Raw genomic sequence first — 15,866 nt, 5'->3', positions numbered from 1 at the left:
TGAAGTAGTGAATAAAAGGGCAGTCTGAAAGACAAGTACTTTGTCAATTAACCGCGCCATGTCCTTGGTGTGTGAGTGAATGATATCACCACATATCTATATAAGCTTCGAGTCGTGCACACAAATCCTGCTTCGACGGGCTCAGCTGACTCGAATGAGCTCCATCCCTGAACGTCATATGCATCAATTTAAGATATCCCGGATAACCGCATACAATGATACGCACTTCAAAAATCTTATCTCCTCCTGAAGGTTCAAGTAGTTATCACACGCCCCACATTTGTAAAGCCTCACTTCTTCGACACAATAATCTTTCGCTGGCCTGGGAACTTGTACCATACACGGCGGAGAGCTTCCTGTGTGACCGCAGCATTCAGTTCCTTGTAACAGATAGGGAGGATGATCTGCCCGATGTTTACCCGCGCGACAGTGTCGTAAAGCTTCCCCCAGCACCGCGCATACCAGCATGAAGCCTGGTTGGAAAACGTAAAACATATAGCACAAATTCATGCCCGAGTCGTGAACCTATCAGCATCCGCGTAACTCAACACCTTGTTGATGAAAATGATGTGAAATGGGTAGACTCGGATACGCATGTAGAATGAGTCCTTGCCCGATGTCTTGGTCACGGACTTGTTGGCGCAGATGCGAGCTGCTTCAGGCGCCTCGGAACTCAGTTTCTCATACTCATCGGAGACGAGACGAGAGAAAGGAAACCCATCCGGAGGCACGCTTCCGGCCGAGGTCGAAAATTCTGACCTATGGGGACGAGTGAATACGGTCAGTGACGAGGTGTTATGAACGGACCTTGACACCTTGGATTGTGCTAGGATTTGGGGTAAGGTTTGTTCTTACAGTAGCGGTAACAGCAGAGGGCGGGACGACCAATGGTCTTGCAGAGTCACATCCAAGACAATGGGACTACATCCATCCCAACCAATTGCAATCCAACACTCATTTGAGGTAAACGACCCCCAGCGTCTAAGTGTCATCCGACAACCGGAAAAGCAACACTCATATGTTGCATGGAAGTAGGGTGCAATGTTACATGGAAGTGACGGAGTCCTTTTTACCTGAAGTTACAGTGGGAAATCGGATAACCAAGAGATGACAAACTTGACTCGGCGAGCGCCGGAGACCTCGGCGGACCGTCGCATTGCCGTCTCAATAGTGTTGTGCTCGCTCCAAGTGAAGCTTAGATCATAAACAGTATGGAGGTCCCGAGAGTACGTCAGACGGTCAGTGTGCCCTGGGCCTGCCAATATTGTACGCACGAATTGGACAAGAAATTCCGAACCACTGCTAAGACCTCTAGATCATCTTTTGTCATAACTGCGACCGACTGCGACACGACTAATGTTACAAACGATAAATGAAAAGGTAAACAAATTCAGTATTTCATGGTGATCAAGAGAGGCTGATGGAGTGTCGCCTTCAATACTAGAACTATACTCGAGTCTCGAACTTCTTGATTGAATCTTGAATCGCTTTCTGTTTCTCTCCCTCACACATCTCATGGTATTGTGTCGATCCCTGCCACCCTGCCCATACCGTCTCGTTCAATGCGCCCCACCATTCGTCTTTGAACGGGTGTCCTAGTGTGCCAGCATAACCCCAAGGCTTGGCTGCACGAATGGATTGAGCACCGCCACAAGACTGGGATGAACTGGTCCTGTGAAATGCATGACTCCAGGATCCTTCATGTCTCCCAATGCTAGGATATCTCTATCAGCTAAGCTAATCTCTGCATAGGTTCCGAGTCCCTGTGCATTCCAGCTCAGGTTCACTTCGGCCCAATCGCCAGCAAAGTGCACATTCAGCACGTCTTGGTCGCGATAGCGAGCGTCTTTCATCCCGCGCACCCGAGCCGCAAGCTCAGACAGATGCGTTCTTGCCTTTGTCTTGTCAATCAGGACCATGCCTGCGTTGAAGTACCACCTTCGTGAGACGCCATCATGGCCCATTGGGAATCCGACATCCATCGCTGCACCAATCGAGGAGCCCTCCAAATCGGTGTTCCACAACTCTTCCAGGCTCCTACGCACCAGCATGTCTGCATCCAGGTATAAAGCCCGCTCCACTGGCAGGATTTTCAAATTATAGTTATCGAAAATGATTATGCGTCCTTGCACGCAAGGCGCCATGCAAGTTCTGCATCTAGGAGCGTATCATCTGCGCAGTGCGATCCGTCCACCTACACCCAGTCAAATCCAGCCTTTGTATCCCGCGCTATCTCCTCTTCCAGCAGCGCATATAGTGCAGGGACGCTGTACTGTGGGAGTATGCGAAATGAGCGACCTGTCCGTGGAAGATTCTGCGAGAGCTTGCGGTGGCGCTCCCGCAGGAGTATGCATAAGGTCGAAACGGTCGATGCAGACTATCCCACCGCCTTGAGCGCAGAGCGTGATGAGCAGAAATACTACGGAACGCCCTTCTCAGGACCCGATCTCTAAGATACGTGGCTTAGGCGAAGTAACAAATGGGAAGAGGCTTTTCCAGGATGGAATATTATGGGCGAACCAATATTGTGTTGGCGTAAACTCGTACTCATTTGTAGATGCAGATGCAGTTGATAGTCAATATGAGTATCTCAATATGTGCGCGAGGAGTGAAGCTGACCTATGGGTACAGGTGTTATCAACTGGTCCTGGTGCTGTTTCTTGACGCCTTTCAAGATTGGTGATTTATACCTGTCTATGTGTAGCAGGAGTCCATCAGGTCGCCGTATCAAATTTTTATTCCTTACTTTTGGCAAAATCTCATTACCTTTAGGTGGCAGATCTTTGTGGTCCCTGATTTGAACCTTAGGGCGATGGTGGTACTTATCAGGTTCACTGGAATTTTCTATCAGCACTGTTGCATCCCAACCAGTATAAACAGGTATATGTAAATATATTCACATATATGGGGGACCGTCGATCCCACTAATATATAAACCACAGGAAGCCCTCCCTATGTCTCATCTGTCTTTTGCAGTCTTTTGCCCACCATATCATTAGACGCGCTTGCTTGCGCTTTGTGTTGATCATCCTGTGATAAAAAAAGTGCACACAAGTTCCTCTGTATCGATCGAAGCAGCTCAGACTGGGTTGTACACCATTGCTCGAGCTCGTTGGTACGTTTCCGAACCATAGCATACAGCGACGAACTCAAATATTGCAGTCAAAGTAACAATGGCAAACACTGGTGGCCCACGTCGGTTTCTCATCACCGGCGGGAATGGCTTCATTGTACGGGCCTTTTGTTGTTTACATGGAACAATGTTAAATTTGATGTTCACTAGGGGTCATATGTCGCAAAGGTATTATTTGAGAAGGGCTACTATGTTCGTATCGCAGATATCAAGCAGACCTCTTACTTCAATGAGCGCATCTCAAATGAGGTTCTCGTTGGAAACCTCTGCGATCTGGTGCAATCCACGAAGCAAATGATTTCGTGATTTACAATGACATCCAACCTCATACATGCCGCTGTACACCGGGGTGTCCAGCGTTTCTTCTATGCATCATCCGCCTGTGTTTATCCGACATCATTGCAGCACCACGGAACGAACCCTATATCCCTCTGCGAGCATGACGTATGGTCTTCTGGGGCCCAAACCCACGAGGCTTCTATGGTCTCGAAAAACTGAACTCCGAGTTGCTTCTGATGGAGTTTGTCGAGAAAATGCAGATACGCATTGTTCGATTTCATAATATCTTTGGCCCATATGGCGCGTGGGTTGGCGGGCATGAAAAAGTGCCTGCTGCACAGCTAAGAAAGGCGCTCGCTGCATACATGGATCCTACTGCACAGCATGAAATCGAGATCTGGGGAGATGGGAAGCAGCAGCGAAGCATCGACAATTGCGTCGAAGCGATTCTCCTTGAATCCGACTGTAGCGAACCAATCAACATTGGATCTGACTGTTCGGTGACCATCGATGATCTCACGAAAATTGCCGTGCAATCTGCAGGCATGGACGTAGGAGATGTCCGTTTCAGATACATGGATTATTCTCGTCCTGTCGGCGTCCATTCCCGCAATTCAAACAATGAGTTCATCACGAAAACATTGAGCTGGACTCCAAAGATATCCCTCGAGGCCGGTATGATGAAGACCGTGAACTGGATCAGAGGGGAAATGGAGAAGATGCTTGATGGCACTGATAAGACTGCCCGAACAGAACTTCTGAGCAGTTTCAGAACGAGCAAGGTCGTATACTTGAATCGTCCTAGCATTACATTCGCTATCCTACTCCCCATCACATCCCGTGGTCTCGAGGGACCCGAGAAGAGCCTCAAAAACCTTCGAACCTTCGCAAAATCCCTTGCACGCACTACTTGGCGTGACACCCGTGAACTTGGACTCGTCCACTTTCAGGTGAAGATATACCTGGGAATTGACGCCGACCACGAATTTCTCTTGCGTCGTGCGGGAAACGGCGAAATGTTAAACATCGAATTACTCTTATCAGAGGAGGGAATCATGGATGTTTCTACCGAGATCTGCAACGTACCCCACAGTCATGTATGTGCCATTTGGCGCCAGTGTGCACGTCGGGCTTGGAAGGAAAAGGCGGACTATTTCGTTCTAATGGGTGATGATGTCGTTCTCCTCGATGAAGGCTGGATGGGAGACATCCATGAACAGTTCACGCTGATTGCACAACACAAACATGTCCTTCAAGGTATGGGATGCGTCGCCTTCACAGATGTGACTTTTCCCGGAATGCCCACATTCCCCGTTATCCACCGCACTCATATGAATGCCTTTGGCAGCCAAGTCATACCCAATGTTTTTATTAATCAAGATGGAGACCCATTCCTCTTCCAGCTGTACCGCAAATGGGGCTGCTCCAGAATGATACCATCAAGACTTTGCAACGGCATTGGCGGAAGCCTACCTGCACGATATATCCAACAATATGCAGATGGATGGACGTTCAGTCCGTTGGCTGAGGCAGCTTCAGCACTGGAAACATCGTTGGCGACATCTTTCCCGGCCGCTATGTACTTGCAAAATCATTCATGACCTTGGACATCATCATTCCAAGCTACCGGGTTCTGCTCCCTTTCCTCGATGCCATCCTTGCCCTCAAGGGGTCTTCAACTTGTGAAACTATGTTCATCATCATCATCGACAACTCACACTGCCCTAAAACCACCGAGCTAGAAGCAAAATATGCCCATCGCCCAGACATCCGCATCAATGAAAGTAATTTTCGCGCCTTGGCGTCACGAAACAGGAATCTGCCGGTTCTATTCCTTGATGATGATGTCACACCTCAAGATGACATCCTGATCGAGGCTAAGAAAGCCATTCGTGCGAATCCACAGGCTGCTGGTTTCATTGGAAACACCTATTTCCCAGTTGCCAGCACTGTCTTCACCAATGCCGTTCATCTTGCTGGCGTGACTTACTTCTGGGACATCGCTGCAAAAATGCCAGAGAACGAGAGTGACATGCCCTGGGGTGTCACCGTGTCACAGTCAATCTCATCGCCCGCCGTGTTCAGGACGGTGTAGAATTTGACTTGCAGTTCCCGAAAACAGGCGGAGGAGAAGACATTGATTTCTGTCGGAAGAAGCGCGACTTCTCTGTTGCTCATGGGGGCGAAGGATTTTATCCTGCTCCTCACTCAGAGGGCTAGGATGGGCTGTCACAGTCGCCGAAAGTGCGCTGATCAGGATGGCGAGCGAGGGTGGGAGGTTGATCAGCCTGCTTGAGCGGGGAGAAGTTATGTTCATCGGGCATAGGTTTGACTGGTTTACAGGTAGGGCAGGAGATGGTCCGATGACGAGGAAATAATGAATGGACAACAGAGAATGGCACTGGTTGCTCTCATTTTTGGGTGTGTTGTGTTTCAGGTTTTGCTACTAGTGATGGGTCCGTCAGTTTGATCCGTGCTGGGCTTCTACTCATCCTTTCTCTGAGTCCGTGCGCCTGTTGTGATTGTTGTTGTACGATAAGTATCATTCTAGGGGTACCCTTTTTCTGAGTCCGCATGTTTGATGATTGATGTACCATATGTATCGGAATTTTAGCAGTTGGATATATCATTACTCTAGTATCAGGTGAGCAAGTAGAGAAAGATCTAGTTCCATGCACTATGAAAGGTGCATGTAGTGAATGAGCTTGAGAAAGCACGTGAGGAAAGGCGTTGACAAGGCGCCCAAAAGTTTCAAGCGACCACAGCCATCAATCATAATGGAAACGCAGTACGAAGGACCTCCCACAAGACAGATTCACGATCCGGGAGCTCGGCCCTGAATCAGCTCAACAGTTGGGTGCAGAGGGGGAGCGAGGAACTGAACACCTGGTGTAGTTCTATGTAGCAGAATGAGAGAACAGCGAAGGTGGCTCAAATTACTTTCCAACTCCGGTTAGATACTCTGTACAAAATATGCTGCTATACATCTCGGCGCAGCGTAGATTTTATCTATACAAAATATGAATGAGAGCACTGCCGAGGTAAATTGTAATACATATGCAAATGCGATAGAGCGATGGGTGTTGAAGACCACAAGAAAACAAAAAACTACGTGAAATCTGTCGAGTGATCCCAATAGATACTGGTGCTTACAAGGAACTCCGTACGACGTCAGTAGCGGGCGATATGACAGCCACCAATACTGAAATATCTGCAGACTCTTGAGAACAGTGCAAGTCTTAAAGTCAATAAACGCACCATCTATCTTGCCGCCTCTGAATGGTTTGCCTGATTCCCTTGCACGACATGCAAACGGCACCTCATCCTCCATATCAAACACGCCGTCCTCAATTCCTCGCCCCCTTCTCTCGCTCACGCGACGCGCACGTGAACAGAGCGCCTCGCTCAGCATGCCTGCTAGCGTTCGACGGCCCAAAAGACCCTCACCACCCTCCCCGTTACTCTTTAGGAAAGACCGCTTGAACCGTACTACTTCGTCCAGTACCTCATAATCCCACAAGTTATCAGAGAGCCCGTCGGAAGCGAGAATGAGGATATCGTCTGATTGGACTGGGAGGCTGAGGATCTGGGCGTCTAGAGGGCGTGCAGAGGATGCGGGACCGAGCTGCACAGGTGTGTTAAAGGCTGTCCACATCTCTTTGCTGCGCCAAGCGATGTTCTCGTCGCGCACCAGCATACCCATGCAGTCTCCGAGATGGGCGATCTTGAGTACTGCGTCATGAGTTTCTTTGCGAGATGCTGTATCTGGAGGATTCTGGAAGATGAATGGGCGGGGTGGGGAGGCAGCTGGGGGAGGCGTGCTGGAAGAGTGTTGGAGGACTGCGACGAGCGCTGTTGAAGAGCCTGTCATGAGGGGAATCATCTTTGGAAGGGAAATTTCTGGTGCGTGTGGGGTGGACTGTGGGGAATCTGCAGAGTTGGTAAGAGGTGCTTCCTCAGGTATGGATTCGAGTCCTGGAGATAAGGCTGCCTTCGTAGGCGGACAGGGAGGCTCTGGAATAACATGAGCCTTGAGAGTGGTCTCATATGCACGTTCGAGGATCATTAGGACATCCAGTCCGTCTTCAAGATCCTCTAAAGAGTCTTCGAGCTCTTCATGAAGCTCGTCTATTTTGGCCTTCCAGGGCCATGCAGCATTGTGGGCCGTGGATGCCGGATGCCGGTGGGGTGATTTGGACCGAGGAGGGGATGCATCTCGGCGACGGAATGATAAGGTCTCGGCTTGGAGGGCCTCTGCCGAACAGTGGTGCATTAGTCGGCGGGCAAATAATGCACTAGGTGATGGATTTGTGGAGATATGCTTTGATGAAGCAACGTCTGAGACATATGGATAAGAATACGAAGGATCTGATGAAAGTGTTCAAACATACCAGGTGTCTTGGCTCTTGACCAACCCCCAACACCATCTGCAACGCCCATAGCATTTTCCTGTATAAAATAGGCATCCTCACCAACTTGGACGGCGAAACTGAGATCCTCTTTCTGAGGGTGAGGGTCAATCTTTCGCCAACTATTGTTATTGCTATTGCCGCCGCCTATGACTATACCTCTCCCTGAGACTTGGGCTTTGGTCTTCTTCGGTATGCCATAAGCGCCGACATCCAGATGGTAGCGAACCTTTTGTTTCCTTTCTCGTGGATGAGAGTCAGTGACGGAGTCTGCGACGGCGATATTGTAAAAGGGTATCGGCGCGAACGGTGAGTAAGGAAAGAAAGAGGAAGATTGGTGTGAAGGAGGAGTGTGGGGAGGGGAATTTGGGTTTGCCTGAGGTGATGTTAGAGCCAAGGAGAATGGGGGCTGTCCGTGTGATTGATGGGCAGAACCCTCGCCCTCTGCCTTGACAGGAAGGCGGGATGTTGAGAGAACGTGGGGTTTGCTAGGCTGTGGCTGAGGTGGAGGCGGTGAGTCAAAAAAAGCAAGTGGACTGGAGGAATTGGTGGGCGCATTGTAAAGAGAACGAGCAGAAGGCGTTGAACCAGATCGTCGACGGGAAATTGGGGATGTGGAAGGTGAAGATGCAGATATGGAGCGGGGAATGACAGTATAAAAACGCTTTTGAAAGGTCTTCATCGTTGGACCTGGTGCACTCATGTTGAGCAGAGCGTCGTGCTCGATGAGCAGAGACTATTGTTGTTGTACTTGATACAAGTATTGATGGAGGATGTGAGAACACCAAGTGCGGGGCTTGACCGGAAGAACTCGGGTGGTGTCCGGATCGTCTTTACCCCAGGAGGTCACAAGTCAAATTCACACGTTTTGATTGGTCGAGTGCAGCTACCATGACTTAACACCCTTGAAACCTGTAGGCCTCATGTACCCACCCCTAATTGTTGGATGATACGAGTCGGGTATAAGTTGGGTGTTGGATGATACAAGTCGGACTTGTGGCATGCATGACTCCAGTCCCGGAGGATTAGCCTCCAGGTGTCTTTTTGTCTTCTTTTCCTTTTCTGCATCCTTATCGCATCTTGTCAGCTTCGGCACAATATGCTCACCGGTAGCTTCTTCCATTTCGAACCCTCCATTGTTTTACATTTAAATATCTTGCTTGTGCACAGTGTACCCTCAGTGTTCTCTATCACATCTGCTGAGGTATGTATGCCACCACTTGCTGTTAGTGATGTGCACGGCCTGGCTTGAGGCCCTGGGCTGGCCCAAGCTGGGCCCAAATAGGCCGGGCCCAGCCCAGGCCCACGTCATGGCCTGAGGAAGGCTTGGGTTTCGAGAAGCCTGAGCTGCCGGCCTGAGCCATGGCTTTGGCATGTTTAGTGGCACTGCCATAGAAGCCTTGCCGGAGGTACGTTTCCTGACTCTATTTTTGTCTTTCTTTGACTTCCATCAACTCTATCAGCTTCGACTCGGATGGTCCACATGTTGCAGTCAAAAAGCCTGCATTGGCTAACATATCCAGCAATTTCAATGCCTTATCTCTTGTCTGTTGCTACAGAAAAGCCATGGTGAGCTGCCAGTGCCATGTCCTGTGCTTCGCGAGCTTGACATAACTCACTCCGCTGTTGGAAAACCAGATCTCAGTTTCACAGATCAATATTTCTCGTAAATTTGAAGCCTTTTTTGCTTCACCTTCACAAGTGATTGTGATGGCGCACCCAATATCTTTCAATTGATTCATGTCGGTACATGTCCCTCTAACATCCCTACTTACTACCCACCCATGACAAGCACAGATGACGAGCACTGTGTTGCATGTCCTGTGCATAAAACAAAACCCACAGCCACCCTTCTTCAGCATGCCGAGAAGGCAGCATTGCCATCACAAACCAAGGTGATCAATGAGTTTCATGCTGCAGAGGCTGCTAAGCGCGCTGCTGAACATCTATCCCCCGAAACCACAGAATCTCTATCCACCTCTCCCATATCATCATCGCCATCTGCTGTCGACACCCACAAAAGGGTGCATGCACCCTGAAGACTCTGACAGGGAACCTAGTGATGACGAGCGTGAAAATGCACGTACTAATCCCAAGCCTTGAAAGCAGCGCAAAATGGCTGCTGTCCCAACTGAACCAGAATTGGTTGACGCTGACGGTATTCTAATCGATATCAACATTCAATCTCTCATGGAACCAGTGTTGATGCAAGAAGCCAAAACTGCCGACATCAACACTTTCTTTGGTGCTACCTTTGATCATGCAGGGGCCAATGGGAAGGTGAAAAAGCACAGAAAGTGCAAGACGTGCCCATAGGTGTGCTCACTTGTATTCATACTCACACACTGATGCATGCTCAATAGGAAAGCATGTATTCTTGTTAATGAAATATCTACCCTCCATCGTCATGCTGAGGCAAAGTTCCCTGGCAAGTATCGGAAATGGGCCAAAGAACATTCATTTCAGTCAATGCTTCCTGGTGACGTTAAGGCCTGCAAGCACAAACAGCAGAGCATTAATGCACATCTGACTGAGCGGAAGCTCGCTGAAAAAGTGGTTTCATATTCAGATAAGTTGTTCAAACAGGCTGCAATTGAGTGGCTTGTGGCCACTGACCAGGTACTGTGTCTCTCTTCTACAGAACTGTATTAATGTCTCTTTATCTAGCCAATTCAAGCACTCGAGCATCTGAAGTTCAAAGAAATGATTGATGTCGCTGCTCGAGCAACCAATAGGCATCAAAATTCCAGGCAGGAAGGCAACTTGTGCAGAGATAGTGAGAACATTCAAAGCTCATCTTATGGGACTCAGGAACACACTCAATGTAAGTAATATTTATGATATTGCTCTATCTACTCAACTAATGGGAGATAAATGTAGGGTGCCACTGTTCAGGGTGCTATCAATACCACCTGTGATGCATGGCCTCATTCATAGCATTTGTCTGCGAAGCGAAAGGAGCTGTACCAGAATGTTCAGACCAATGGGAGGTGTGTCTCAGCCGACGCAACTGCTGATTGACATGAAGGTTCGGTGGTCCTTAACTTATATTATGCTTAACTGTGCAGAGATGAATAAGGAGCACATTGACACTTTCATATATGAGATGGGTCATCAGGAGCGTGATTTGGCTAGACGCGTGAAGATTGACTTTCTGCAGCTGTCAGAAGTTGAATGGATGCATGTTGGGCAGTTTGCTGATCTTCTCTTGGTGCGTTAATTTATATTTGTTTGAAGTTTGCTACTTATCTTGGTTTTACAGTATGCTGACATGGCCCAACAAGCTTTCTCATCTGAACGAGGTTCGACCTTACACCTGGCGATTCTGGCACTCGAAACTCTCCATAAGGCTTGGTCATTGCATGCAGAAAGGTTAAAATATGCGCAGTTTGCTCCCGTGCTCAAAGATGCAGCAGCCAAAGTGGATGAATATTATGAGAAGACAACACACTCCGCTGCATACATATTGTCAATGTGTACATTGTTTATTTTTTGTGAACAACTGTGAGTCTGACAATTGCACTTCAGTACTTGACCCCACAGGGAAAATGGCCTATTTCAAGAAGCATTGGCCAGAGGATCTGCATGACAGCATGATTTCTACTGTGGAGACAGTGGTGAGTCTTTTTTTTTGTCGGTATCAAGTTAATCTAAATGTGCTACTATTAGTTTAAAGCTCGTTATCTCAAGTTGAACCAAGTGACATCATCGACCTCACAGAATGCAACTAAGCTAGGCAGAGCTGGCAGTCTCAAGAAGTTAATTCGCGAAGTCCTCAGTGACTCCAAAGATGATTCATCAACCAACCCAGCACCTACCTTCAATTGGTGACCCAACAAGACCATGGAGGGCTGAGTTTTTGGCCTACCTTGAGATGGTTGAAGCGGCTCCACCATCTGGCTTGTCCACCATTCAATGGTGGGGGGTATGTATTTTTTGTTACTCAGAAATTTCATGCTAATGATAATCTTTGCTTAAGATCAATGCGCAGAGGTACCCCATTTGGGCTTCACTTGCGTGGGAATATCTGTCAATCATGTCATCATTGGTCTCGAGCAAGCGGGCGTTCTCACAAGGTGGCATCACCATCACCAAACAGCGCAACTGGCTCAAGGCTGACGTTGTCAAAGCACTCCAGTGTGTTAAATGTGCGCTATGACATGATCTTCTGTTCCAGGGAGCCTGAACCATTGTCTCTCATCGAGTTGGAGTACCTGGACAACAATGACGAAGAAGCGGAAGTGGGAGCAGAGACTGGTGGTGCTGTGGATGAAGAAGAAGGTTGGGACATTTTGCTTTTGGGTGATGATGCTGACTGAGGACGTGTCAGATGTTGAGACGGACATTTAGACACATTGTGATTAGCCTACCACTAATGTTTGATCTGTCTGTTGGCTTCCCAAAGCTGCTCTGTCCGTTGGCTCCCCCAAGCCACGGCCTGGTTGGGCCCAAGCCACGGCTTTGGGCTGGCTTGGGCTCACAGCCTAGGCTCAGAATTTTTGTGAGCCTAAGCCCCTCAAAGCCGAGCCTAAGCCGGGCCGGAACATCACTACTTGCTGTATCTAGTCTTGCTAACATATAACCTAGACTCTGTCTAGGTAAATCTAATTCAGTGTTCTCTATCATGTCCACTAAGACTCTGTCTAGCTCCTACAAGCCAAACCATGGCAAGCTGATTTTATGAAGTATGTATATGGACACATTGGAGGCAGCACCTTCACCTGGGATGAGCACCATTCAATGGTGGGGTGTATGTTCCATCCATTTTCTCACTGTTTTATGTTACTTACATTTCCTTCACACAAGATCAATGCCCAGAGATATGGGCCAGTGTGATCTTCAATTGCACGAGACTATTTGTCAACTATGGCATTGTCCATCTCCAGCGAGCACACTTTTTCTCAGGGTGGGATAACCATCAGCAAACACTGCAATCACCTCAAAGGGGACATCATTGAGGCCCTCCAGTGTGTAAAATGTGCTATCTGCCATGACCTCCTCTTCCATGAACCAGGGCTGTCATCCCTCATAGAATATGAACTTGATGAGTTTGAGATTGAAGAGGAATCTGGTGAGAAGTTTGAGGTTGAAGATTGTTGAAAACTAGTATGAGGACACACTCAGTGTTTGGGAAGAACAACTGAGGTATGAACGAGTGAAATAGAATGACTATAAGTACTGACACACGTGACAATATGAAAAAGGAAAATAACAAAGACAATGACATCTATGATTCAACACACCTCCACAACAACACGTTGTTGCAACTAACGCATGACGAGTGACAATCCAGATTGATGATGAAGGTATAGTGGACAAGGTAGGCACTTTGTGAAAAGATCTGCAATGTTCTTATGAGTCAAGAGCCATTCAGGCTTGAATATACCATCTTCAATGTGAGCACAAATGAAGTGGTAACATAGATCAATGTGTTTCATTCGAGTGTGATTGGCAGCTTCCTCTGACAAAGCGATGGCTCCAGTGTTATCAGTGAAGAGGTGAAGAGGGAGAGTAAATGGAATTTTAAGACACTCAAAGAACAAGAGGAGCCACAGTCCATCTTGGATGGCTGCCATAAGGGCCATATACTCAGCTTCAGTGGAAGATAGTGCATGCATGAGTTGTTTCTTCGAGGAATGAGAAACTGGTCTGCCGTTAAAAAACCAAACATAGCCCGAGATTGAGATGCGATCTTCAGGACTGCTCGCCCAATCTGAGTCGCTGAAGCCATGTAGATTGGCGATCGCAGTAGCACCCCCATAGTGTGTGCGAAGGCCAATAGTACCTGCAAGAAAGTGGAGGACATGCTTGGCTGCAGCATAGTGGTGAGGCTCTGGAGAGTTGTTGTGTTGAGCAAGTTTCATTACAGCAACGGCGATATCGGGACATGTATACATAGTGAGATAGAGCAACTCGCCTATGAGTTTCCAATACTCGGAGGTAAGGTTCTCGAGGTGAGGATCCATAGGTAGCATCACAGAGTTGCATCTGGTCATATGATGTTCTTCAAGTAGATAAGTGATGTAATTGGTTTGATGCATCCATAGTTCGCACATAGTGCGATTCTGTTCGAATTGAATGCTGAGATGCTTGGCTACAGGACCAAGATCGGTGATACTGAAACATTGAGCAATCTGACCTTTGATCCAGACTAGGAATGGACAGTCACTGGCAGCTGTGAGGCCATCATCAATGTGCCAAGCGATGATGCAAATGATCTGTTCCCCGTTGCTATTGATGTGATCATACACGAAGACCACATAGTCGGCTTCTATGTGGAGGAATCCCAGATGAGTAAGAACCTCACATAGGAGCTTGTACCAATTGTAAGCAGCCTGTTTCAGACCATACAACAAGGAGAGGAGATGACAGAAAAATGGACCGATGTCAGGTGCAAAGTGTTCAAATCCTGGAGGTTGACACATATACATGTCCTCCATGAGCTTGCCCCAGATAAAGCGTGTTTTGCATCAAATGCATCAAGTTCCCAGTTATTGTGTGCAGCTAGAGCTGTTTTTTTTTTTTTTTGAATCCTTGTTTATTGTTTGTTGGGGTGGGGCCCTATGTTAGACAGTACATACAAGTATTTCTAGCTGCATATTTGTGATCATGATGTGCGACTTGTAACAATGGTCCAAGTGTGAACAAGGATGGTAACGCCTGCTAAAGGCGGAAGTTTGTAGTGGTCATAACTTCCCAATGTATCTGTGCACCCCCTTTTTACTTGTACAACCCTTCCAAAATGTTCCTTTCAAGGATATAAATGGTTAATCATGTGACACAGGACCTCCACGTGATGCCTAAACCCTCCTCTTCCCACCTGTCTAATAATGGCGCTGGTGTGCCGCAGCACAGGGCTGAAATTGGTACTTAGATAGCTCTCAGGTTCACCACTCCCAGATGTGCGGGCCCCCCACTCTGCACGCCACCGTCAGTTCCCGGTATCGGTTTTCCTGCTGGACTACCTACACTTCCAAATGTGGAGTTGGTTGTAAGAGTGTTTGTTTGATATTGTCGGCCATGTGGTGAGCACAGTCAGCAAGTAGCTGAAACCGGAGGAGATCAAAACAATTGTTCCTCCAGGGCAGGGGCAGGACTTGAACTCAAGCCTTTTCTCGCTTATTTCCCAGTTTTACCCAAGTAAGCAGGCTATGGTACTGCTACACCATGCAGCCCCCTAGAGCAGAGATGACACAGATGGACGCTGCTTTGGCAACGGGTGCAAACATTTTGCTGAAGTCAATACCTGGTACTTGAGAGAAACCTTGAGCAACAAGATGTGCTTTATATACCGATCCTCCCTTCTGATCTTCTTGGAATTTGAGTACCCACCGACAGCCAATTGCCTTGTGACTCTTGGGGAGAGGAACGAGCTCATAGATGTTCATCTCATGCTTCATTGCTGTGAGCCAGAAGTCCCTATTGGTGTGACATAGAGCTTTGTCATAGGTGTTAGGGGGAATCTTCATGTCATAGTTAGGTGTCTGCGGGTCACATTGAGAATCACTGTGAATCAAGATACAAGCAAGTTCAGCAATTATGAGGTTGGCTAGAGCATGGGGAAATCCTACTGTGTCCAGATCAGGATGAATGGCTGTGTCATTGTCGTCCGCATTGTCAGCAAGGGGATGAGTGGGAGCTGGCAGGAGCGTGGTGTAGCACTCGGGTTGGCATTGGGCACATATCCTGCCAATCTCACAGGTATCTCACATTATACTCCTCAACACTCCTCTTACCTTCCAAGAGTTCTGTGCACTCATCTGAGTCATCCGAAGGTCATCTGTCTGTTTCCAAAGCCAGTTTTCACTTGTGATCCTCGTACCATGTCCTGTCTGTGTCCGTTTGACTTTGCTGGTGCATTTTCATTTCACTTGTCTGTTATTGATTATGTCTTAGGGGTCAGCACACCTCGTGCATTATTACATGCATATCTCTGTAGTGGCTCGCTTTGAGTCATATCACATTTCAGATAGCTTATTTCGCTACTGTTCTTGCCTACACAGTTTCCAGACTTTCATGCTGTAGGATATAATCTGGCTCGCTAG

The 15,866-nt window shown here is 47.9% G+C and overlaps 3 protein-coding genes across 3 annotated transcripts; 1 reads left to right on the top strand and 2 right to left on the bottom strand.

Moving 5' to 3' along the window:
* Positions 1–290: 290 nt before the first annotated feature.
* On the bottom strand, positions 291–2,144 carry F5147DRAFT_651044 (nucleotide-diphospho-sugar transferase; the record flags this gene model as incomplete). The annotated part of the gene is made up of 6 exons (XM_041433506.1): positions 291–473; positions 552–759; positions 1,084–1,194; positions 1,275–1,342; positions 1,453–1,625; positions 1,658–2,144. The coding sequence occupies 6 exons, from the start codon at positions 2,142–2,144 to the stop codon at positions 291–293; spliced, it is 1,230 nt and encodes a 409-aa protein (XP_041294971.1).
* A 1,029-nt stretch (positions 2,145–3,173) lies between these two features.
* Positions 3,174–5,632, top strand: F5147DRAFT_651043 (uncharacterized protein; the record flags this gene model as incomplete). Its single annotated transcript, XM_041433505.1, is given in 6 exon segments — positions 3,174–3,230; positions 3,284–3,435; positions 3,539–3,653; positions 3,673–4,991; positions 5,036–5,501; positions 5,522–5,632. The coding sequence occupies 6 exon segments, from the start codon at positions 3,174–3,176 to the stop codon at positions 5,630–5,632; spliced, it is 2,220 nt and encodes a 739-aa protein (XP_041294970.1).
* A 929-nt stretch (positions 5,633–6,561) lies between these two features.
* On the bottom strand, positions 6,562–8,524 carry F5147DRAFT_572857 (uncharacterized protein; the record flags this gene model as incomplete). The annotated part of the gene is made up of 3 exons (XM_041431115.1): positions 6,562–6,623; positions 6,671–7,750; positions 7,804–8,524. 3 exons carry the CDS (start codon positions 8,522–8,524, stop codon positions 6,562–6,564), a joined length of 1,863 nt encoding a protein of 620 aa, XP_041294969.1.
* Between the last annotated feature and the right edge of the window lie 7,342 nt (positions 8,525–15,866).

The sequence above is a fragment of the Suillus discolor genome (genome assembly GCF_016758755.1).
Source record: "Suillus discolor strain FC423 chromosome Unknown F5147scaffold_16, whole genome shotgun sequence".
In the NCBI taxonomy this organism is placed as follows: domain Eukaryota; kingdom Fungi; phylum Basidiomycota; class Agaricomycetes; order Boletales; family Suillaceae; genus Suillus; species Suillus discolor.
The sequence above is the reverse complement of the archived record's forward strand: the minus strand, read 5'-3'. Positions and strand labels throughout refer to the sequence as shown.